Source organism: Anticarsia gemmatalis, chromosome 18 (assembly GCF_050436995.1).
Source record: "Anticarsia gemmatalis isolate Benzon Research Colony breed Stoneville strain chromosome 18, ilAntGemm2 primary, whole genome shotgun sequence".
Taxonomy (NCBI): Eukaryota; Metazoa; Arthropoda; class Insecta; order Lepidoptera; family Erebidae; genus Anticarsia; species Anticarsia gemmatalis.
The window spans coordinates 11,119,547-11,146,805 of NC_134762.1; the positions used below are offsets into that span (position 1 = coordinate 11,119,547).

The 27,259-nt window shown below is 35.6% G+C and overlaps 2 protein-coding genes across 11 annotated transcripts in view; one reads left to right on the forward strand and one right to left on the reverse strand.

Moving 5' to 3' along the window:
* Nucleotides 1-27,259, reverse strand: part of rg (A kinase anchor protein rugose) — a 399,649-nt gene that overhangs the window by 79,188 nt on the left and 293,202 nt on the right. The window lies entirely within an intron of this gene.
* mab-21 (nucleotidyltransferase mab-21) lies at nucleotides 13,491-15,067 on the forward strand. The gene has a single exon (XM_076126119.1). The coding sequence runs from the start codon at nucleotides 13,603-13,605 to the stop codon at nucleotides 14,698-14,700; it is 1,098 nt and encodes a 365-aa protein (XP_075982234.1). The 5' UTR covers nucleotides 13,491-13,602; the 3' UTR covers nucleotides 14,701-15,067.

Below are 27,259 nucleotides of genomic sequence, written 5' to 3' on the forward strand. Positions count from 1 at the left end.
GGTAAAAGGCGTAATTTGATGTAAGTATATTATTACTAGACTTTCTTAAGGTAACTAGAAAACGTCCAAACGGCCATGACCAATTAAGCTTGACTTAAATTTAAATGTAAATTGAATAACTCTTAACAACTAACAATGGTAAAATACACAAATCAGTAAAAAACTTCAACTCATAAACTGTATGTAGTGTTATGTTACTTTGTACGTAAGCGTATGTATGTATGTATGTATGTATGTATGTATGTATGTATGTATGGCCATCGAGTCAGCGAGTTAGCGATGTTATCGGCGTCGTAAATAAGCCCCGCGGCGGGTGACAAGTGCGGCCATTAAGTGCGCGGTGACGGGACGCCATGAGGTTGAAAAAATAAGCCGTAAGGTCAGCAGGATAAGGAATTTTAAAACGTATTTTTCTCTTTCGGGTTTGGATGAAATATAAGCAAGATGAAGATGTGAATGTAATAAAATAAAAATATTTTCATCGAAAGTGCTTACAAGACAGATGCTGCACAAAAAGTAACAGATCTTAGGAAACGCAAAGCTTCTTAAAGCAGCTTAAGTCTACAAGTCCACGCCTTCGTCAAAATGTAATTTGAAAATTATAGGTTACCGAACCAAATCGTCTTAGTAAAAACTATATTAATTCATATTTGACGCTTTAAACGCAGTGTATGTGTATTATGACAACATTTAAAAGAAACTAAATCAAATCTTTACTTACCCCCGGTTTCTGAGTACATTTAACGGTAGTTTATCTATTCAATAGAGTTTTTTTTATATGAGTTTTAACGCTATTGAATAGATTAACTACCGTTAAATTTACCTCAGAAACCGGGGGTCAGTAATTTTCTTAGCGTATTTTGCCACGTGCGTAACATCAAAAAGTTAGTATGTTTTGCTATCGGTACGTCTAACAAGGTGCATCAAAAGATAGGAAATGTAAATAGCGCGCATGTCACCACCGTCCAACAGTCGCAACAGTCACAACAGTCGCTACAGTCACCCAGTCGGACTGTCTGCGACTCATGCTAAACAACACTATTTACATGCACCTTAACGAGCTGACTATATGTGGAAGTATAGTCGGACAAAAAATTTGCTTGCGAACTTTAGTGGAAACTAGAGCTTTACCTGCGTGTGTTGTGCTTTATGAACGTAATTGTTATGTTTATCATTCAATATATATTTAGTTTGTTTAAGTATTTAGGTAATAAGTTTAGGTAAATAGTAAGCTAATATACGAAACTACCAAAGCAAACTACTTGTTACGAACTGTCGGAGTATCATAAATGGGATCGAATTTTCCATCACCAAAAGAATATTAGCGAGCAAAAGATGTCACAAAACAGTGATTTTCTGAAAGATAGTCTTACCCATGGCAAACAGTTTGCCACAAACTATTCGCTATATTGACACCTACCCTTATCCTTGACCAACAAAAGCTGACTGTCAACTACCCTGTTGATATACAGGGCGCACCCTTAACACAAATAAACAGGCGCTACGCATTTCACGAGCTTGTTCTTTAATTCAATTAGATAACATTCTTTCAAAGTTTCTATTATATGTTAAATAGATAGGGAGGTTTTACGATTTTAATTGTAAAGGTAGAGGGGTAGTGGGCTCAAGGTGGTTTGCTTTTGCATTAATTATTTAATAAGGTATAAGGTCGATGATACGGTGAAATTAGGCGTAGACTTGGATATGAGTGGTCAATATACAGGGATGACTGGCTTATACGAGAGGAGGATGCCGTGCAGTGAATTAAATGAAGTTTTGCATCATGATAATAAGCCACGTCAAAGGCCTCTCGGGCGGCTTGAACAACTTTGACACTAGGTTGACCACTTACCATACGATAACCAAGCAAGCATCATGATAATGATGATTGATGCAGCAACTACTAATATATTATGTGCATAGCGAGTTTATAAATCATTTATCATTTATTCAATTAAGTATATTTCATACAATTTTCATTTTCATTACAAAACTACTTAATAACAATTATTGTAGGTGCTTGAACTAGGAAAAGCTGCATCTCTTGCGGGACGAACCATTTAGATACATTATTTAGTACCTAACTTCGTATGTAATTTAGCACTGTATTTAACTGATTTTCATTTAATATTATAATGCAACGAATATTAAACGAGATTGAAATTCGACGTTTCGATTGGGTTACACTCATGATAGTTTGATTCTCAATTCCTACAAGAAAAAATATTGTAAGATTCTAAAACACTCCCGTTCCCGTTGTCTATAATTTAATTGAAACACTGTCTTTTGATCCAATTAAAAATAAACATAAAATGCTAAACAATGAATTTAGTTAACGGCACGGAACACTATTAAATCAACATTTTATGTAAATAAACAACAAAAAATAATACTATTTTTATTATGTCCGGAAAAGGGAATTCTTTCCCTCATTCCAAGTTCTTATTTATGACAATAATAAAAGAATACTATTCTATTATTGTTTATTGAAAAAAATACCTTCAACGCGTTTTTATTCGGTACAAAGAAATTCCCTAGTTATCAACAACAGCCAATTATGGTACAATTACAATTTGCACTTTCAATTGTATGTATATGTTAACGTCGTCGTAACTATTAGATAATAGTGTTATTTTATAACCCATGGATGAGTATTTTTATTATTATTGTTTGACTATAAATGTTTTAAGCAAATGCTAAAGTTCAACTATTACTATGCAAACACGTCGTATGTGCTTCGAGAGCCACGTAAAAAGTCGGTTTACTTGTTGTATGAGAAATTTTCCGCCCGCGGCTTTTCCCGCGTCGAATTTCATCCCCTTCGAAACGGTATTTCCTAAAAATCCTTTTGGCTGTGTGTTGTCTATCAGTCAGTCACTAAGAAGAGTAAGAGTTTTATACAATATATTGATTAGCCAACCCAATAAAATAAAAACGCCTACAGGGAACGTAAAAGTAAAGAAGGTGTATTTCAAATGTTCTTTGAATAATCCATAGTCCATACTAATATTATAAATGCGAAAGTAACTCTGTCTGTCTGACTGTCTGTTACTCAATCACGCCTAAACTACTGAACAAATTCGCATGAAATTTGGTATGGAGATATTTTGATACCCGTGAAAGGACATAAGCTACTTTTTACCCCGGGATAAAAAAAGACAAAAAAAGCGTGAGCAGAGCTAGATGCGTGGATCAGCTATTTGTCTACTGAAAGGCTATGAACTGTCATCTTTTTAGTGAGTTGCAGATATAATTACTGATGAAGTAATTAAATTAAATATATTATTTATTAAAAACTAAACTCGACCTGGGAAAACCAAGAGACGACAATAGCATCTTCACATTAAGATACTATCGTGAGTATAAATCAAATAAATGATTGTTTTTAATTAAGTATGTTCTTTTGAAAAGGGCACATATCTTATTACTTTGTAATGCGAGATGTGTCCTTTTAAAACTGTGTATTTAATTTAACATTTACAATTTTACTAACAAACATTGCTCGGAGCGTATGGTTAATGGTCAACCTAGTGTCAAAGTTGTTCAAGCCGCCCGATGGCCCTTGACTTGGCTTAACGACTGTTATCATAATAGATAATAACCGGGACCGACTTTTTACGTGCCCTCCGAAGTACGGAGACGCCCAGTTACAATACCACTAAGCGGTCACCCATCTATGGAATGACCGCTCAAGAGGTTGCTTAACCCACAGATAATGAATGTACTTTTGAAATAGAGAGCCGCCGTCACGGGTCGGTGATACACTCCTTTAGTGAGGCAGTAATTATTTTAAGTATTTTATAACTAACATTAGTTGTTTTACATGCTTTCAGCTTTTAATTAAGAAGTACTAATTAATTGGATGTATTTGCAGATATACCGTGTGCGTTCTGTTTAAACATTTGTTTAATTAAAAGTTAGTTTGCTTTTTACATTAGGCATGAATTTATTTGTTACGTATTCTCGTTTACGTGTTTATTCATAGGCAGCTTGCGAACACGCCCAGCTACTGTCAAACTCTGACAAAATGTAAATGGACTAATTAATATACATACTAAACCTTCCTATTTAAATATTTGAAAACTACCTTTCCTAGCTCGGAAATCGAACTCAAGATTATAAAATCAGTAGTTATATCCAATATTAGTATCGTGAGAGCATCTTCTTAAGGTCGTTTCCACGAGTGACAATTCCTTAGAGACTTCATAGGAATGAGCAAATACGATGCGCAACAGTCGTTAACTGTGACAGAGGAAGTAATGAAAAAATAGCGTGCCCTTTGGGAAGTAGGAAAAAAACTTGTAACTGAACACCAGTCTGTTATACACGAATTTAATGTTCAATCTGAAAAGTAGCAATTAGTCCGACTCGGGATCTTCCCTAATAAATTTGCAGGCAGGTACATTACCCCTGGAAAACTCAAACAGGTTCACCTATTATAACCTTTTAAAAAGATGGTTTTACTATTTCAATATCAACTTTTTTCGAAACCACAATACATCAAACAATTTTTCCTAAAAGAAGTGTTATTTAAAAACTAAACTAACCCAATAATAGTCTCACAATATAAACAGCTTACAATCTCGTAACCGTGGAGACGCTTTGATCCAATTATCTTCATTATCTTTTAATTACTATGATCTATTTTGTTTTCCACTACTGTCGCAACTCGAAACTGTGTTTATTTCGGGAGGGACAATTTTAATCTTCCGTATATTAAAGTTTTGATACTATTTAAAATTTACTTTGTATCAAAAAGGAGAAAGTAGTCTTAGATCATATAGAATACTTATTTCAACTCTTTAACGATCATCAGATAGACGGACAGACAGCGGAGTCTCAGGAGTAGGGTCCCGTCTTTGTACTTTGGGTAAGAAATTCTAATAAGGACGTACTGAAAAATAATATAAAACAACGTATAACTTAGTAACGAAATTGGTACATATGACACTAGTGGAAGAAGCGTGATGATAACTTTAATCATTATGCCTCGCTGCTCTATTTTCCTACGGAGAACTGAATAGTAGGTACTGACGGTAGTTATACAATCTATACATTATGATTAAAGCCAATACCATTGGCAGCAAAAAAGCCTATCCACTTATTAAGCTTGCACTTTGAAACTGGTTTAAAAATGTGTAATAGCTGAATGTTCAATGTCTCCGAGGCGGCGCGTCGCTGCAGTCGCGGCGCGTCTGGCGGGAAGTCCTAATTAAAACTCCATACATCACGGGCCCGCGTCGCTACAGATATGCACCTCTATTACACACCACACTACTAACGGTTCTAGATTAACAAATAATATTGTTAGCTTTCGAGTACGATGACAGTTGCGAAGCTAGTTGTATGAGAATTCCAAGTTTGATAGTGTCAATTGTTAGAAACGTTTGTTTAAGTTTTAAATTGAAAAGCGTACTAGTATCTCCAGTCAACATTGTAGATAAAAATCATTTTAGCTGCGTTTATTTTTAATTGAAGTCATCATGATTTTCCCAGGTTCAAAAATAGAATAATATAACCAACAACCAACAGTTGAATGCAATCTTTATATTTTCAATTTCAAATAAGGACTGCACGTGTAATCGAGATTAACCATGTTACAACATCTGGTAACAAAATCACACCACACGTTCGACTAACAAGTGAGTTTTACACAATTAGTAGTGGTCCCAGTTCCCTATTTCGCAGTTAGTCATCGGGAATGGTTAATAAATTCCCTGTCATCGCATCTCGCCGCTTCACATACTATTCCGGGACTTATAGCTTTTTTTATACACATGAACTATGGATGTATTTTTTTTCCTGTAGATTTAGAGTGAAAATATGGATTCGTGTTATGTTTGGTTATTTGAAGAGTAAATGTAAAAATACTTTGATGATTTTTTTATATTTACGAATATGTTATTTGTATACAGGTGTATGATTTCAAAGGATTTTTTGCTAGAAAATAAAGTATTGAATTTATTCAGATTAAGAATTAAATATATTGTCTGTTTAATTGCTAACGCTTTTTTCTAAATACAACGAATAAAAATACGTACAATATCATGACACAAAGCTAGTATTTATAAACATAATCAATACTAGAAGAAGTTAATTTCTAATTTGTAACTTATGTGTCGTCTACAATATAAGATTTTCTGAACGTAAAACTATTAGCAGTAGCAGAACATCCAGGTATTCAAGTCGTTTATAGATTACATTGTTATATCTAAAATATTAGTCATAAATTCCTTAAATACCAATAAAAAAATATAAAAATCAACAATCAAAAACCTATACTTCATTCAATCTCCCTCATAATCTGAACAAGATGTCTAACTAACAAAAATAAACGCATTTCAAACCGCAAGTTATAACATCTGTCAGCGCGAGGATTATCAGCTCTACCTCACACCTTACCGAGGAGGTGTCTCGTAAATCTACTGTACACTGTTCGTGATACAGATAACTGATGTGTGGAAGGTGTTGTAAGGATTATGAGTATTAAGATTTTACAAGAATTAGACATCTTGTTTTTGTGATTTTTTATTGCTTTTAGTTTCTGCGATAGGAAAAAAGTTTTACTGATTAAAAAGGTAAATTACTTTTGATTTAAAGTACAGAGGACTTTCTACAATCTGCGTATATGTTTATTACATAATGCTTAGGGTTCGAAAAACAGCTAAAACTTTAATATGTTGGCTGTATAGACAATTGTCGTGGAATAGAGCGTCGAGCATACAAACCCAAGCCACTGTAGACAATTCTTATTTAGAGTAAGATGCAAACTGTGTACTTCGAAGCTATAAGATGCTTAGTAAAGATATTTATAATTATCTAGAGATTTCACTTCAATAATATTTAGGTACCAAGTTTCATTAACTTAACTTAAATCGTTATAATTATCTTTCCAAGCAACCAACCACAAACAAACAAACAAACAAAAACACAAAAACAATCAGGCGATATCTTCGCCGTCACATACGATTAAGCTGATATAATCCGCGTCACGTGTGTGACGTGTCGCGAGCACGCACCGGAAGCGCGTCATCTGCGAACAGTTAGCGGCGCCACCGTCGACACACCTTCCGGAATAACGCGAATTTTGTAATTGGCTTGATGTCTAGAAAATATTATTACCTGGTATACAAGTGACGGTTTGAATTAAAAATATGGTTATGATAAAAGACTTGAATAAATCTTTTGATGTGTAGCGATTCTATACATTCGGTATTCTCAAGTTACGAGAGTTTCACATTTAAAATGCACTGCAAAATAGTTTCTACGGCTCCCTCTAGAGCTGAACGGATATTCATACAAAACTACTCGATAGCTCATTTTTTTTAAGAAGATAACTCTCGCGCTAAGAATTGCTCTTGTGTCGCAGGGACTTTTATAAACATACAAACAACGGACACAAAGTACAAACAGACCCGAAACAATTATTTGTGGATCACACAAATAATTGTTCCATGTGGGAATCGAACCCACGGCCTCCCAACGCAATTGTAGCGGCGTGGCGTCCTAAACCACTGCGCCACGAAGGCAGTCGCTTCTATACAGCCGGTACTATCGAGTAATAAGAGTTTGACATTTAAAACTTACTTGAGAAATAGTTTATACGCCGCCCACTAGAGGCGCTGATCAGATTTCCATACAAAATGTTTCGATAGCTAGCCGGTTGTAGATACCAGTGGTAGAGAATAGCGCTAGTGTTTTGTTTTGTCTAGACAAGACAATTTAGTTGTAATTCTAATTGTGTGCTTTGATCGTGCAGTTGTCGGATATAATTACGCCTTGCCAGTTAGTAGAGAGTGTTGTATGCAAGTTCACGGCTGGCTGATGCATACGATGGCTTGTTTGTTAGAGTAAGATCTTTTTGGAAATATAAAATTATAATTTAAAACGTAGACAACTACTAAGTTGTCTCTCTTAGACATGTACTTAATTTTACCTAATATTTATCTATTTTTGAAACAGTGTGTTGTGTGTGCAAAGCAGACTCCGAGTTCACACTATGAGCGTACCTAAAGGGTGATCTAACTGACAATTTCAATAAATAAAACACCACAATTCCTTCGTTAACAGTTAAACCATTTTCTGTTTTTTTCAGAAACAATCATTATTACATTTGTACACAATTTAGACAATGAAAATTGTTTTTCGCATAATCCAATCAATAACTCAATAATAAACCGGAAACGAAACATACAATGCACAAAATAAATATTCATAAACAATTACATCCCACCTCCCAAATCCCACCACACAATCATTCTCCACCATTCTAAACCAAAACCTATTAATTTCCCATCAACTACTTAACAAGTAGTAAAGATAAGTAGACCATAAATAAGAGACTACAACTACTAGTAGTAAGAGATAACGCAAGGTTCTTATCAGAAGACATACAGACGGACATGTTTACCGTTCGCTATACGACCGGCCGTTTTGTACCAGTTCGGTTTTAGATGGATTTTATTGTACCGTGTTGTTTGTGTTTGAGATAAATTTAATTGTTATTTTATTTAGATAGAGGATTTTAAAGTGGTGTTATTATTTGTTACTTATTATAGGGAATGGCTTGATATCGAATGTTGAATAGAAGAGATATCGGCGAAAATAATTTTACAAAAGCTTTGCGGATAGAGACTTCGCAGTTGTTTTTCGTGATTATTAAAACCGTGTTTGTTTCTTATAGATTTAGAATAGTGTTGTAATTAAGCAGTTTAATTTCCCCTTGTAGATCATTTTCTTTAATCGTAATGCACTTGATACATTTATATTTAGCGACTTCCACACGGTTGCATCCTGTCTTCAAATAAAACATTATCAATACATCTTACTTAATCATCGTGAATCATTCAGATGGTCATCTCAAACAAAAAACTACTAACCAGATTTAATGGCGACCAATTTCATACTTTTTACTTCAAACAAAATTTCGCTCAAACATCTTAATCGAAGCGAAACATTCGCAGAAACAATTCACTAATGATACAAAACCGGCGCACATACCACAAAACAAAGACAAGGGAATATTATCTCAAATCTTTATAATAATTACAAGAGACAAGTGTACGTTTCAATCTGTGCTACGGGACCGAAAGCCACGCATGCTGAATCCAATTACCGAGGGCAGGCGACCGAAATATCTTTGCATTTGAGAAAAATATATTACAAAAAAAAAGTTCAACCCTACGTTTCACATACACATACGAAAACCTACCTTATATATGACTAAATAAAGTTCAAATTCATTTGGGAGGGTGGTCACAGTACTTGAGGAACAGTATCCCTCCATAGGTATCCCTACGTAGGCGTGGCTTCCCCCACTCTGTGGGCGCAAGGGTGGGGCGAACGTCAGTCGCTCGCTAGCAGAGGGGGATGACAGATGTCTGTCTGTAAACATCGTTCATATCTCAACACGATAGCGAATTCAATTCTCAATAAATAATAAAGTTGTGCCACCGGCTTTAGATGTTGTCTGTCGGTCTGTTTGTTCGAGTAGTGACAGATAAGCGTTATGCTATTTGCTAAAGTGATTCCTTAAATCTAAACATATGATTTAGTCAGTAAATTAACTCGTTAAACGTTGTTATTCATTACGACAGTACGAAATAGATTATTTTATTCGTGATCTGAAGGCAATGAGGCGATTGTTAGTTCGTGCAAGAATTTGATAATGTGTCTTCATACTAATGGTGTCGTAAAGATTGTTTTGTCGATATTTTAATGGAGTTTTTTTTTGTGTAAATAAAATTGTTGCAATCATTACAGAGGTAATGTGTGACAATATATTAGCGAGAAATGTGTATGCGTTTAAAATTCCAAGACACTGTTTTTTTGTGGATTTTACTATAATTTTGCCAGGGGTTGATTATGTCAAGATGTTCAATTAATTTAGTTTACTATATTTTTCATATCAGGATACAGGAATTCGGATACCGATTTAAAATCTAAAAAAAGACATTGGCTTGCGTTCTTTTACACAAGTCGTAGAGCTTTTCGGAGATTTTTTTAATTATTTGATCAAAGCTTATGGTCCATGTTACTTGCTTACCATCCCCGTATAACTAAAATATTTTCCTTTTGGAATAGAGTTGATAAATCTATCCAATATGTAGACAAATGTAACTTAGCATCCATCAAAAGTGTAAATGCACACAACGTTTACTCTACAACTGACATATCACATTTATATCAGTGAATAATTTGACAAAATAATCCAAATTCATACCGAATCATTAATAATAACCTAATAAATGAGATGTTCCTCACAAATATATTGAAATGTACGAAATATCTGACAGCAAGTCCAGTCGATAATTCAAATATTACTACCATAAGTATAACTTTGCAAGATTGTTACAACATAGATGTAAAGATATAGCTGTATCAAAAATAAAGTAATTCGATAAAAGGGTAGCTCCATACATCAGGGCGAGGAGGCATCGGACATCCGGCGGAAGTAGGCGGAGCCTCGCGGCCGCCATTTTGCGACGGTCCGCGCCTGCGCTCCGACGGCTTCATAAAATAATAAACAAAACGGAATTACGGAGCTTTCGGGAGCTTTTTATGATCTTCACGGGATTATGGGTAGAAAATATGGGTAATTTGTGACCCGCCGGTGTGGCGTTACATGTATGTTGAGAAATTTAGTACCTTTACACAGCGAGTAAGTGTAAAATTACATTATTGACATCGAGTATCCGATTTCAAGAGAGTATACCACTCAGGTTTGATAATATTTACACAGGGTTACAATGTAAACAATGTTTTACAGGCTATAAATTGATACAGTGTAAGTCGTAAGCGATACGATACTATGTAAAGTCTAGTCTTCGAGGTTAAAGCGAGAGTAGGTCCTGAATACGAAAGAGAAACTTCTTTTTTAAGATATATTTTATTTCAGGGAATTTTTCTAGAGAGTGAATACTCACAAATCCCAAACAAATGGTTCAACTTAGTCATGAAACATGTAAAATGTTAATGAAATCTTAACATCTGGTAAACAGCAAATTGCCTATTATTAGCTTGAATCATAAAAGTAAATGTGTTTTAAGATTATCTTCCTTAACGGCTGAACATAATTAAAATACGCATATTATAAACAGACACAAAGAAACCACAAGAATAGCTCAAAGACAATTTAATAAAATTATTGCGACTATTAAAATTCCTCTATATTTATATACATAATGTCGCACGTTTATTTCCTTTTCCGTCCCCGAAACTATCCGGCCGTATTACCAGGATCCCATGAATCGCGAGGAGTGAGCCGGGACGTAAATCAAGCACCGTCGTGCCATCCATCACGCGACGGAGGGCCATCAATCGCGAGTCGACCGAAATAGACTGGCGATGTATAGCTAAACTTGGACGTTCTCACCTAAGGGACGCGCGCTGAATATTTGAGGACTGCCTCAGTTTATGACGCCCTGGTGAATGCTCGACTTATTTAAATGAGTTTGTTTATAGGTATTAGACATTCTTGGGCCTGGATCATTCCCATGGGAGATTTTAAGATGCTGCGTACAAGATATGGTGGTAACAAGTATGTGTGGGATTCGTTATGGGGTTTTATTGCTGAGGAATGCTGATTAAATGACTGTTAAGGCATCCATGTCTTTAATAAACATCTTAATTTAAGAAGAGGCTGCGACAGCTGGCATCAACTAGACAATCTATGACCTCAACTTTTGAAAAACTTGACTTTATAAAGTAAACATAGTTGTAAATAAGGAGGCTACATTGATGTTTAAAATTCGTTGACTATTCTCGACATACACGTCATGTTATAGAATACGGTAGGGTTGTTGAGCTTTATAACAGGATGATATAATCCGCAATCATACTTACATCAATCAGAGATTCTTACGCCATCGAGTACCAATACAAAATCATGAAAGATTTCACCTCCAAATAGATTAATGTATTTTAAAAGATTAAATAAATAATGTTGTTTACAACACTAAGGTACACACCTAGGGCGTCACTTAGAAATCCTACACATATTTTAAATTGATTTTACCTTTACCATTACATTCCACGTTTAGCCTTGCACTGTCTACGAAAAGTAACAATACGGTATGTGCCGTCAAACAACTTGAACAACTTTAGGTCCACTTGGAAAGAAATGCAGGGCGCGACGGTAAGGACTATTGCGCTTAAATCGCCCAATTGGTAAATCAGTCAACCGCGAGTCCTCTGCACTGGCTCTACATTTATTTTGGTTTCTACAATAGGAATGTGTTTGCAAGTTGTTTAGCCGTACATATTAGGTGTATATGTACGTACTAAGTGCATTGTGTAGAGGTCTCCTATAAAACTCCTACGCTAGTAGTTCAGTGATAAGACTTGTACAATGCTTGGTAGTAACACTGTTCTGTTTGTTTTACATTCCCTTATCAGTATTGTATTTGATACATTGTGATGTGGAATATTGGTGTAGGTAGCGGTAATATTAGCATTTTAGACTATTCTATAAATGTCTCTATGTTATTAGCGGAAGAACGGAAAAATATGCTGACTTACAAAAATTATGGAGTTTTAAATTGTATGGCTGCTATCAAACACTGAGATGTTAGTTAGAACTCTAGATTTCAGAAAAAAAAAATACAGTAAAATTCCTTATAAATATACCTACGCCCGTAGGTTATTGAGAAAATTATATTTGGCATCAAACAAGTCTGTGCAAATTTATTCGACGAGCGACATTTTACAAAAAATGAAGGCATTGGCGTTAATTCATATAAAAATACTCACTGTAAAATAAACAACAAATTCTCGGTTAATAATGTCTGTAAAAATACTACTTAACGCTCGTTTTTAAGGAAAAATAAGTTTAACAATAATAAGTTTATCCCACGATACAACGAACATTTTTGTGTTTTTGTAAATGGCATTTACAATCAAGATCTTAAAACACATTTTTTATCAGTTTCCATTCAAAAACATTTTTAAACATTTACATTTTGTATAAAATAATTTTTAATTGGACGCACTGACAGATATTAATTGGTAGGTATTTTGTATCAGATAACAAACAATATAAAGCACATATTATACGTTATCTAGCTACCGCCGATTCTTGATTAAATTAGGCAATTACTCAAATATCATGTTAGGTTGCCATGTAATCACAACATTGAAAACGCCTAAAATTGAATTAATCAGTCCAATTAGAATCGAGATAACAAGGCGGCTATAAAAAATAACCTCATTAATAGAGGCAAACTTGTTACTGCTACTGAATTAACGACCGTCGAACTAACGCAATCATGTAATTACAGACACCTCGCCAACCAACGCCGGAGGAATACCTACAGCCTGGCGCGCGGGGGCGGGGCCTCGCCGCGATCAATACTCCGCCACCGCACAGACGCGGCCAAAGGGAAACATCTCCGTCCCTCTCCGACGCTAAAGTACCTACTGTGGAGCGAGCGAGACGGAATCCGGCTACCTCATTCGCCGACACGCGTACCGATGGGCGTACTCCGGCCTTCACAGTCCGGTAATCCGACATGGCTCAGTCGGCAAAGAACCGCGTGCCGTGCGCGTGCGTCCACCGCCGCCGGCGTACGATGCACTCCGCGTAGTCACACAGACACCAGCACCATGCTCGTGCCCCCGGAGATGATGGCGGCGCAATCCAAGCTCGTCTACCAGATGAACAAGTACTACAACGAGAGAGTCGCCAACAGGAAGGCGCAGATCACCAAGACCATCCACGAGGTCTGCAGAATAGTCCAGGATGTTCTCAAGGAGGTGGAGCTTCAGGAGCCGAGGTTCATCTCGTCGCTCACTGACTACAACGGCCGTTTCGACGGCTTGGAAGTGGTGTCGCCGCATGAATTCGAAATCGTGATTTATTTAAATCAAATGGGTGTTCTGAATTTCGTGGACGACGGCTCCCTGCCCGGCTGCGCTGTGCTGAAGCTCAGCGACGGCAGGAAGCGCTCCATGTCCCTGTGGGTGGAGTTCATCACCGCTTCAGGCTACTTATCAGCGAGGAAAATCCGATCGAGGTTCCAGACTTTGGTCGCTCAGGCTTGCGACAAATGTTCCTATAGAGACTGCGTCAAAATGATCGCAGAGACCACGGAGGTTAAGTTGCGGATCCGGGAAAGATACATAGTGCAGATAACACCGGCGTTTAAATGTTCAGGACTGTGGCCTCGCTCCGCCGCGCACTGGCCTTTACCGGCGATCCCTTGGCCACACCCTAATATCGTGGCCGAGGTGAAAACCGAAGGCTTCGATCTACTCTCAAAGGAATGTTTAGCGTTGCAAGGAAAGAATTCCGCAATGGAAGGAGACGCATGGGTATTAAGTTTCTTCGAGGCTGAAAACCGTTTACTGCAGGGCGGGTGCCGGCGGAAATGCTTGAGCATCTTGAAGACGATTAGAGACAGGCATTTAGACTTGCCGGGGAACCCTGTGACATGCTATCACATGAAGACACTGCTGCTGTACGAGTGCGAGAAGCACCCGCGAGAGCACGAGTGGGACGAGGTGGCCATCGGCGACCGGATCAACGGCATCTTCCTGCAGTTGATTTCGTCGCTGCAGTGCCGCCGCTGCCCGCACTACTTCCTGCCGCACGTGGACCTGTTCAAGGGCAAGTCCCCCACGGCGCTGGAGAACGCCGCCAAGCAGGTGTGGAGGCTGACGCGGGAGATGCTCACTAATTCCAGAGCGTTCGAGAAGCTGTAAAGGACTGCGCGGAGTGATTGTGTTACGTGGAGTGGTCGCTTGTTTGTCCTCGAGTCATTTTCAGTAGTTTTAGCGAAGCATTTCGATGTGTTTGTATAGCATGTGTCGAAACGTGTTCAGAGACGTGTGTAAAGTGGCTATCTGAAATATTCCATTCGGATCGGACTGACTGTAAGTAGAGTGATACTAATTAACGCTAGGGACGCAGTTTCGATATAATATTTTTGTGATATAATGTAAATAGCTTAACGTTGTACAATTTTAGTGATATATTTAATTTAAAAATCATCGTGTATTTATTTGACTGAAATCTTATAAAGTAGGCGCATAATCTACTTATAGTTAAAATAAATAATTTGAAACTATATTTACTGCTTTGATTTGGACACAAACCCGTACACGAACTGAAACACATCTCGTATAACATATCTATGGATAATCATCACTGGTTAGGTATAAAGTAGGCCTAACTGTGCGCGTTAACGCAGTTGATTTCGCAAGTATAATGTGTGCAACCTAAATAACTAGTGAGTTGATATAATCTATGTGTAGTGTATCTGTGTACTCCATGCACTCAACGAGACTCAACGAGACTCAACTTTATTAACATACACAGTTATATGGAAATGTCAAACACAACGATTATGGAATTAGGTAACATACCTACACTAAAGAGCCTACTCAAGTATATTTCGCAAGACTTAAGATATCACACAGTAAATAGAGACCATTATATACTCAATAACTGTGTATGGAATTGAAATAGCCCTTTCAAATTCGACACAGTTATAAGAGGCATATTTCAATCGCATAATTTACGGTATCTTTTGAAGTAATATAGTTTAATATGAATTGTTTTAATTCTGAAAGTGGTCAGTCTATTCGTAATAACTGTTATGCCTGAAGGGGTTTGTTAATATTATATTAACTATATTAATAGAAGTATGAGTAACAAAAATTATGTGTGGTACTCATAATGACTGGTATAATTGATGATAAAGTAGAGAGTATAACCTATAGGCATTTTGACTAATAATTATTAATTAAGATGACAGGCAATCGAAGGAATTACGCAATTATATTTTAAACGAAAATAATGAATTGACAAAAATAATTTGTTGAAAAGCGATGATTAGACAACTTATTATCAAAATGTTTCTACGAACATCCTACGCCGACAATTTTAGATCTAGAAAAATACAAGAATATTTGCAAACTCAGAGTTACACTTACTAACTTTACAAACATTTCCATTACAACTGCAAAAGTGACTGCAAAACATAACCGATTTAGAGCATACACTACATTCCGGGAAAGAACATGGCCATACTTGTATTATTAAAAACGACACAGAAACAAAAGCTTGTAAACTCTTAAATAATGAAATAAGGCCTTTTAACATCTACCCAAAAGAATCGACAAAAAACCACGGGCTATGTAAATCTAACTAGAAAAGCCATAGGTATCACCTTACACGTAGCCAAGCCTGTGCCTTTAAATGTTCCAAAGACATTTACTATAGAAAACGAGACGCCATTGAAAAAAGACAAGCCTCGGTCCACCTACGTAGGTATCGGGTTACAAGTCGATATTTCAAGAGTTAAGCCGTCGTAAGCGCTCCGTGGGCAGGACTTGAGTTTGTGCTTTTATGTACATATGTGTATTGTGCCTAGATAAGTTTATAGGAATAGGTTATAGATCTACATCTAGCATGAATAAACCTATTTGATTGTCAATTAAGTTGGGACTTGTAATCTACAAATATTATAAAAAACTGATTTTTTGGTTTGTTTGTGTGCATTGATGAAAAAGAGTGGCTAGGAGTTTCTTGCCTGTTCTTATTGATCATTCCTTCCGAACTGGCGGTAAATTCGCTCTCTGTGCCATTGACTATCAGCATTGCACCTAAATGAATAAGTGATTTGATTTTGAACAAAAGTACGAAGTATTATATTTGGAGCATGGAACAAGTTTAGTCAATGCGGTAATCAGTCATTCGAAGTTTTACGGCACTAAAGCTTGTGGAGACAACAGCTTTACTTATTTGATTAGTGTTAAACAATAAAGCATTAATAAGAAATATTCAATTCGATTCGATACTCTGTTAATGTATTTGTAAGAAACACTTGATTCTTAAAACAGTTTCTAAATTAATGTTATTATTGCGCAATTTACGCAAATCTTGTACATAGTCTTGCATAAGTTAATTGCAGATGTACTATGTATTTACCCGACATTTATCATATCAGACAAGCAAAACAGCATACAATTAAACATCATTTATCTTTGTAAAATTTGACTGATCGGAAAACCGCATCCGGATGTTTATAATCACCGAAAAATGGCGTTAAATGCAATGAACCAATAATAAGCGGACTAAACAAGTATAATTGCAGATATAAACTATCCGCTATCAATATCCCACGATCATTGCATCCTCTCAGGTAAACCAGTTCGATGCCTGGACGGTGCACGCGACGCGACGCCTACACGCGCATTTGTTTTAGTTTTTACCACCAACGAGGGACAAACGGACGGACATCCATTCACTTTATATTATTAATGCGAAAGTGATTTTGTCACAAATAAATTATTCTTGAGTGAATATCGGCTGTAGTAAATTAGGAAGATTTTATTTTTCTAGGTGTAAATGAGTGAATGAAGTGAAAGAAGAAATATCTACTGATGTAGATGTCATATCAAGTAACATTCTGTGTTCTTGGCTAACGGAAGCCAATGAAGTCCTTTCAGTAGAAAACAAACTAGAAAATAACAATATATAATTGTTGATGCTGTCTGATTTCTGTTTTTAAATACTAGGATAATATTGGGCAAGAAAATGCTTTACAATCTAGGCAATAGACATAGACAATTTTACTTACACAAAAAGCCAAGGCATAAGTTAGTAACTGATATTTTTCAGACATTTACCCACGGTTTTCAGCGCCTATCCGTAATCATAAAACACTAAAATGTTGCAGATTAAAAAAAGTGATTTAAAATACTTCTTTCTACCTATGAATAGAGAAACAATTGCCCAATCGCCAAACTATTTAAGTACTAACCACCATTAAAAAAAAACAAAAAAACTATACTTTTTTTATCTATATAGAACACATAACGTTCTATAAGTATCTATTAAGCAGTCTCTACATCTGGTGATCATAAGTGGCTATATAAAATAGATCATGAGTTTTTTACGACGCGACGAATACGAACGCCTAAATAATAGACCGATGACATAACTATTAAAGAATAATCAACTTTTAAAAGATAAAACTATAATTAGGAATATTTTTAAAGTTAATTAGTTAATTATAAAAGGGATTTTTGAAATCAGTGACTTTAGAGAATAAATGCTTGGTGAAATAATATGTCAAAGACCATGGAATTTGTCGCTATAAAATTATAATTATTATTTTAAAATATGATTATTCGCAAATATTTTTGAACCCGTTTCTGTCCCATTACGAATACTTAGTATTTTAAAATTGTTAGTATTTTTATTAGGTCAGATATTTAATGGTCTTAAAAGGTCAAGTGCGTAGTACTCGTAACCGGCGGTCCTGTATGACAAGATGTATGGATGTGAATGAAGTTAAGGAGGTTTGTAAGGATCCTACCAAGTGGCGTTGTCTGGTCTTTACCTACCCCTATAGGAAGAAGGCGTGGTCTTATGTATGTATGGTCTTAGTAATCAAGTAGATACATCAAACTTTAATCGGGTATATTTAAAATTAATAATAATGTTTGAAATATAAAAGTCGGTTATAATTTTACGGCTAAACGCTTAAGGCACTTTGTGATATAGACACTTTTTTCCCGACTGCGCAACGCGAAGGGTGTATTTTATAAAACACGCGGAAAACGCCGCGGGCAATACTAATTAATACAATAAAAATACCTTACAATATATAAAGTAATACTTTAGGAGTAACTTACGGTATATTTTAAGTAAAAACTTGCTTTAATAAAGTTCAAAACGCGAAAAAACAGCAAGTAATTATCCATTATAATAGGTAATAAAATGGCCTATATTTAGAACTTTAGCATCATACTAGCTTATTCCTGCGACTATGCCCGCGTGGATAGACTTCCCGGAGTAAAATATACTATGTGTTAGTCTAGGTTATAAGCTATAAGAGTACCAAAATTCATTAAAATCCGTTCAGTAGTTTTTACGTGAAAGCGTAACAAACAAACATACATACAAACATTTACCCTCAAAAGCTTTCGCTGTTTTAATATCATTAGGTAACGCCTATCAACATTAACTGCGTTTAAATTATCTTTTAAAGGAATTCGTATAATTTAGTTACAGTTTTATGTTTCAATAATGTAGGTAATAAACACTAGACTAATTGTTACACGCGACGCCACTCGCACAATTTGTTTGCAGAACGACGGGATAATTTTCTAGCAACAATTAACTAGTTTTTGCGAGATACGTGAGTGAAATAATATTTAGATCGTAAAAATTGCAAGGGTGAGTGGATAAAAGTAACTAAAGTTTTAATACACTTTTATACAAAGAAAGTCTTTGTATAGCTTTAATAATATGTTGAAAAATCAAAATCTTAAAAGCCAATGGACTATATTAGGTGTCTTAATTTTATAGAACCCGCGATAGTCTACTCTGATCGTGACAACTGGCAACAGCGAAGGCTGCTCCAGGGTTAGTAAAGACCACTGATAAAAATGAACGTTTTCAGCTATGGGACACTCACATCTATATTAAGTAAGATCAATTAAACAAACTACATGATTGCATCAACTTAATTTAGGTTATGAAAACATCATTATACAAAATTTACATTTTACATAGACCTGCACGGCGCTGCTTTTCTTTGAGGTAATCATCTGTTCCGCACTCTTACTAGCTTTCATAGTTTGCCAGCAATATTCTTACTAAATTACTAATTAAAAGGTCTTTATAAGCATTACTATGCCATCGAAAGTTATAAAAGGTTATTAACAACAAAATAATGAACATATTGACGAACACCCCATAAAATCGGGCCCATCCTTTTTCACGTAACACAATTTTTTTATCGCACATTACCGCCGGTGGATTTACAAATGGCTATGGGCGTTTTGTTGGTTCAAACATGCATTATAGTTTGTAGGGGGCGCGGCGGGGCGGTGCTACTCATAAAAAGATGTAATACACATTGATTAATATAGAAAAGAAATCAGACATTTATGGTTCTGGATTTTATTCTGAACGTAGCGGATATTTTTTGTTGATGCTGTGACGGAGCCATGCTTTTTTTAGCCTCAAAAAATATGGTGGTTATGGGTAAAACAATATATTGTTCTTGAACTGTACAGAAAACAAGTAATTCTATAATAATGTGATGTTTAATACTTAGTTTGTTATATAAACGGATGTCTATTATCTTTCTGTCTACCCCCATAAGAAAAGGCGTGATCGTTAAGTCTTTTGGTTAAATGGCTGAATCAATTTTTATGATATTAGCAGATCGACAAATGCTTTTTTAAAAAAAGGTATAAAAGTCTTTATTACGAAATAATTAGTTTAACAAAGTTAGTTTCATAGTATAATAATAAAATTGGACAAAGGAAAAAACTGTAATTGATTTTATTACAAGACACTTGTTACTAGGGCCACATCAATTAAAAGAGATACATTTAAGGACGTTGTACAATAACTCACAGCTAAACTAGGCGCTCAGAAGCCAATAGTCGTTACCATTAAGCACCAATTATAGATACCAGGAGAGCATACTTGGTAGGTGATCGATTAGTAGAGATTTATCGACCTATTAACTCAAGTATAAGGAAATACTGTGTAGAGTATCGATTTACTCGTTAATAAGGATTAGATTTAAGGTTAATAGGTATTAGTGATTTTACTATTCACTGCTCTTATATAGAAGAATCAAACATCGTATACGAGTGATTGTTTAAAAAACTATTTTCGATAAGTAGTAAGTGACTTTGTAAATTTCTTGGAACAAAAATTGTAGATGAAATATACAAAGTAACGTTTAAAGCTAAAGTTACTAAAATAAACATAAGATCTGGCGTTATAAGCTTGTGGAAAGTGTGAAACTTATCCGGTGTAAAGCATTCGCCAAACGTTACGTTACAAGTAAATGTCTAATGTCTATCTGCCTTAAGAGTTTGCTTTTTGGATGGTACATTTGAGTATTCATCAAGGAAATTCTTCGTTTAATCTAATAGGTGTTTCGAAGACAATTGGTTGACAGTATTCCTTAACTTTAATGTGGGAACGTAACAAGTAAACAAGTAATTAAAACTATAAGAATATTATTAAGGCTTAATTTTAATTATTATATCTTTGTTTAAAAGCCTAGCTCTGACATTTAGCTGACATTTTATATAATAAGTTGAAAAACTTTGTAGTAATACTCCCGTTTACAAGTTACTTGTAAGGTCATTGATTGAAGTGATGATAGATATAGCCTATAAGTCTACTTTATTAAACTGACTATGGTTGTTTTATTGGAACAACTTTTAAATTGTTTCTTTGCCGCAGATACAAGCATAAAAATAACGGATTAAAGCAGGCGATTTGAAAAGTGCAAACTCTTACCGATTTTACTTATAAGCAACTTACATTACTAATACCGGAATAAAGATTCATAATGTTAGACAATTTAAGAATCTTAAAAAGAGTTTATGAGTTTCAGAATTTGAAAACTTTACATGTAAAAATCTTAGTTAGTGTTGTAAAAAAGCTCGAGTCGGCGCTTAAACGCTTGAGTCGACGCTTAAGCAGATTGCTAATGCTCAAGTCGGGACTCGACTGAAGCGCTCGACGCTCAAGCAGTGGCTTGAGCGTTATAGCTCGGGTTTGAGCGCGCGCTTAGATTACATAGCTAGGTAAAATGTAAGAAAAAGTGTATAATTGAAATAATATAATTTTTAGTGATATTTTCTATATTATAATTGAAAAATATCTAATATATAATTAAACAATACCATGAAGAAAGACCCATAATACTGGTCCGTATATTTTCGTTACTAAGTTTGTTCCTTCTTTTAGTTATGATAAGGCCAGCTTTCGAAAATGCCACTTCGCTTGGCACACTTGTGCTTGGAACAGATAAAATTTCGAATGCCAGGTTAGTTAAGTTTAGCAATGTAGATTGCTTATTTTTCCACCACAACATCATATTTGTGTTGTTGGATTGTTGTTTATACATTGAGGAAAATAATGAATTCCTTGTCTGAATTTCAGGTTCTTGATTTTCTATCCTATCTTCATCTATCAATTTTTATTTTTTATTTTCTTAATGGTATCGCATTGCTTTTATTCATAAAATTATTATTATTAAAACGTGGATCTAATATAGTAGCTATTTCTGTAAGGCGCTGTCTCCACGAGCGAGAGAATCGCGGCGATATTATCGTCGTGCCACGTATTTCTATACACTCTCTATGGAACCGTCTCCACACGGCGATAATATCGCCGCGATACGACGAGTGGCAACGAGCGTGCGAAACGTCAATACATCGTCGCTAGTCGGCCGCGACAAGCAGCGAGTCCGCCGCGCGATCGCGACGAGCGCGCAGCGAGCGCGCTGTCAAATGCAGCGTCATTTATTTTCAATGTTGCCTCTTGTTTTGAGAAGCTTTTTAAACAAGGAAAACGCGGGGATACCGTTACGAGTCGCCGCGGAATCTCTGCGATTCCGTTACGACTCGCGACGATACGCGGCGGAATTATCGCTCGTTCGTGGAGATTGTCCGACGATACAAGGGCGGACTCGTCGCGATTCTCTCGCCCGTGGAGACAGCGCCTAAGATCCGTTTTTATCAGTGAACAGTATTCATTTAATTTCGTAATTATACATCATTTACGGATTTGTTTAATTTATTTACAATTTGAAAATGTTGCATGTGATCCAACAACGAGTCCATGAAGGGAATAACATTACCGTGACTTCATAGAATTATGAATTTAAACATTACAACGCTTGAACGCTTGAGCGCATAACTCGAGCCTGAAAGTCTAAACTCTCAACGCTCGCAAGCCTTAAGCGCTCAAGCGTTTAACGCTAAAGTCTAAAACGCTCAAAAGCGTCGACTCAGCGCTTAACGCTCGACGCTTAGCGCTCATTTTTACAACACTAATCTTAGTATGAATCTTCTTTGAAATGGTGTTGAGGACCTACAAGCATTGTAGTGACCATTTTATTCAAATAAATAAATTAATAATATTCAGTTAAAAATACATCGTTATCAAAAAGTTATCAAAAATTTAAAAGTTTTCTTCATCAAAAGTAAGTATCGAGGTAAATTAAAAAATTGTTTCTTAAACGAATAGAAACAAATGTCAAATAGAAGTCAATGGCTCTAGTATGAAGAAACTAGCCGTTAGTCACCCGGCGCACGGTGGATCGAAAATCGGCTGTAGAAGACATAGGATCTCGATGTCGTGAATGTTATTTTTTTTGCTGGAAATGACTTCTGCTGATCATTACTGTTATAAAAAATGACATATGAAGTAATTGTATGCACAAATGGAAGAATTATAATTTTTTTAAGAAAAATTTGTATGGAGCTGACATGAAAAATGAGAATATCTCTGGAATCGCAAGGTTGGCCGTTATATCCTCGCACACTGATATAGTACTATTTATTTGTGAATTTTTGACATACTTTATATCGCGGCATCACTTGCGATTTTTTTTCTAAAAATCGGCAAAATTTTCAAAAATTTTTTTTTATTTATGATTCATTTTAATGCTTAAATGCGACTATAATAAGTGTAATTTACAATATTTTTTATGCTTAGACCAAAACATTCTAAGAAATCACACAATCGTATTACTCCTCCTCGAATGGTGCTCTCTGAACCTCGTATAATCTTTGTTTCGGGCCTCTGAAGTTTCTTCCGAAAGACTTCTAATTGTTACAATAGCATTAACTGCAATTATGTCCCCTCAGTTAATCAACAATTGTGGACGGTTGAAGACATGCAGTAGGTACCCATCGTACAATTCCAAGTATTTTTCAGCGGTTGTTCTAGCGTATTCTTTAAATTTCTGCACGTATTTAAACTCTCCAGATGTGATAGCTCTAAGAATCACAGCAAATGTGCGAATTACGTTTAAGACCAGTTTGGTTACAATAAAGTTGATAGCTGACGGCGATACCGTATGGGTGAATCCAAAACCCTGCTCACCACCTATGTATTGCCGTCCAGTCCAGTTTAGTATTGCGAAATAATCCAGAGAAGTTGTCATAAATGAAAAAACTGCAGTGGATAACAAAATTGAAGCTCTCGTTCCCTCAATATGTCCATGACATGAAATTAGTCGACCAAAAACTCATCCAAGATCAATCAAAGATTGAGATCATCTTTGAATCAATCTTGGATGAGCTTTTTTCTTGGATGCAATAACTCTTGATGGCCTTCTTCTCTTGCAGACCACTTTTTGAAGTCGAGACGATGCGCTATGTGTAGAAGACATTTCATCGCATTAATGCGGGCACGAAGTGATGTTTATCCGAACACGCCAGAAGAAACGGTTTTTGACGCAATGGCATCTAAGTCATCTAACTTATTCATTTATGTGGGCTTAGACAAACACAGGTAGTAGGCCGCATTTGGCTTCGCTTCAGACAAATATGTACAAATTTTGACATCAATCATTGTCATCACCAACTGGTGGACTAATTTCATGTCATCGACATATTGAGGGAACGAGAGCTTCAATTTTGTTATCCACTGCAGTTTTTTCATTTATGACAACCTCTTTGGATTATTTCGCAAAACTAAACTAGACTGGAAGGCAATACAAAGGCGGTGAGCAGGGTTTTGGATTCACCCATACGGTATCACCGTCAGCTATCAACTTTAATGGAACCAAACAGGTCATAAATATGCTGGAATCATCTTGACCACTCTTTATGTTTTGCTTATATCTACTTTGATTAGATGCACCGTCAAATCCCCACTTTGATATTAATATTAATTGTTTATCTTGTCGTTACAAGTTCAGTATTTGGATTATATGAAGACCTAATAATAACAACCGCTGAAAAATAGTTGGAACTGTACGATGGGTACTGCATGTCATCACCCGTCCACATATTGTTGATAAACGGAGTAAATGCTATTGTACCATTTGGAAGTCTTTCGGAAGAAACTTCAGAGGCCCGAAACAAAGATTATACGAGGTTCAGAGAGCACCATTCGAGGAGGAGTAATACGATTGTGTGATTTCTTAGAATGTTTTGGTCTAAGCATAAAAAATATTGTAAATTACACTTATTATAGTCGCATTTAAGCATTAAAATGAATCATAAATAAAAAAAAATTTTTGAAAATTTTGCCGATTTTTAGAAAAAAAATCGCAAGTGATGCCGCGATATAAAGTATGTCAAAAATTCACAAATAAATAGTACTATATCAGTGTGCGAGGATATAACGGCCAACCTTGCGATTCCAGAGATATTCTCATTTTTCATGTCAGCTCCATACAAATTTTTCTTAAAAAAATTATAATTCTTCCATTTGTGCATACAATTACTTCATATGTCATTTTTTATAACAGTAATGATCAGCAGAATACATTTCCATCAAAAAAAATAACATTCACGACATCGAGATCCTATGTCTTCTACAGCCGATTTTCGATCCACCGTGCGGCGCCAGAGTTCCGACATGTATCAATACAAACTATTAACGCATATCAAATATAATAATTACATTAGTATTCGTCTCGGCACGGCACGGCAGGCGCCACGACACGACACGAGACGACACGACACGACACGACACGGCACGGGAACTAATTACAATAACTAACAATACCGCTATGTACGTGACGGTTGTGCATTCAATATGTGTTATGAATAATGTCGAATTAAAATATAGTGGGTTTAGTGTCGTACTCATGTTCTGAGGTCAATTAGTAAGTTTTTGAAACGAAACGTGTTGGTGGCTTAGTTAAAATTAAAATTAAATATTTGTTATTATTGATTTTATTCAATTTATCTTAATGGGTATTCAACAGCAACATGGCTGATCTGAAATGGCATGTCACTCGGTTGGAAAATGGCAATTATGGCAAAATACTATCTAGCTGGCTAGGCGTGAAGGATTGGACCACAGTCACAAGAAAACTTGGATGGCATCGTTATAATATATGCTTAGCAGTGAAGAGTGTGCTAGGTAAAACAGGCGCAGGACTATGGGAGTAAAGCGACGAATCGAGAGAGAGGCCTTATACTTAACAGTGGATAAAAGTAGGTATAATATGCATTTCAAATGATTAAAAGCACTATTTATATCTTTAATTTGTTTACTCTTGAATATAACTAAAACACTCGTCATCCAAAATTATGGTACAAGGGAACAAAACATTTTATTTTCTAGATCTTAATATGTAACTATCGTTTTGAATTGATTTTACATTTAAGTAATTTTTGAACAAGTATAGAATATTAAAATTGAATGTATTAATAAGTCTCTATAATGTTTCTTTTCATTCTACTAATTTAATTCTCCAATCACACGATAGTAATAATTTGTAAAGTCTTATTTAGGTAATAGACATAAAGCACACGGTCTATTGTATGCAAATTGTTAGTCATTCACTAGTTCCGTGTTAGGCTGAACAAAAAACGAGTAGGCTTTTAATGAGGACGCGTCATTGGCGTTAAGTACGAATCATTTTATACGTAGAGATGATATTGGAAAATATATTAAGGAATATATATATTATATATTAATATATTACCTTTTACATATTGGTTTCTTTACATAGTTTGTTTGATACATAACTGACATAACCACAGATTTTGATGTTTCTTTATTTCGGAAAATAGGATCAATTCTTCTTTTCTTATAAAATTGACAACTCTCGCACTAGGAATTACTCTAATTTCGCGGAGACTTTTACATACATACAAACAAAGGACACAAAGTACAACTAGTACCGAAATAATTATTTGTGTATCGCACAAATAATTGTCACGTGTAGGAATCGAACTCTCGACCTCCCGACGCAATGTTTGCGGCGTGGTGATCTAAACCCCTGCGCCACAGAGGTAATAAACTAAACACATAATTTATTAATTACTAGAGCTCCCAAAATATAGAAATTGTCCTTTATTGTAGGGTTTAAATTAATGTTCCTTGTAGGTGCAAGAAGGCGACGCAATGCAGTTCAGGTCGCCAACAAAAGGTAAGGCAAACTTAAAGGCAACCAAGTTTAAAATAATAGTAGTAGTACGTCTAGAACTTATGTCAAGAAATTGGCAAAAATTAATATTCTGTATAATTCATAAACATGAAACATTAGACGAGTAGCTTTTTATTATCACTACGGAAAAAGCACTAGATTTACCTATACTGTACCCACCTACCTACAATAAGTAAATCGTAATAGGCAGTGAACAAATTGCGATGCACAGCACGCTCCGGTCTAGATCAATAGAAACGTATGGAGCTACATGTTCCGGCTCACCAACTTTATGTGTGTTATTTATATAGGTGTAGATGTTTGAGGAATTTGTCAAAATTACCTTGAAAAATACAAGTTAAAGAGGAGCAAAT

Bases quoted from the DNA above. Each gene is read 5' to 3' on its own strand.
- mab-21 (XM_076126119.1), top strand. From the start codon at position 13,603: ATGCTCGTGCCCCCGGAGATGATGGCGGCGCAATCCAAGCTCGTCTAC.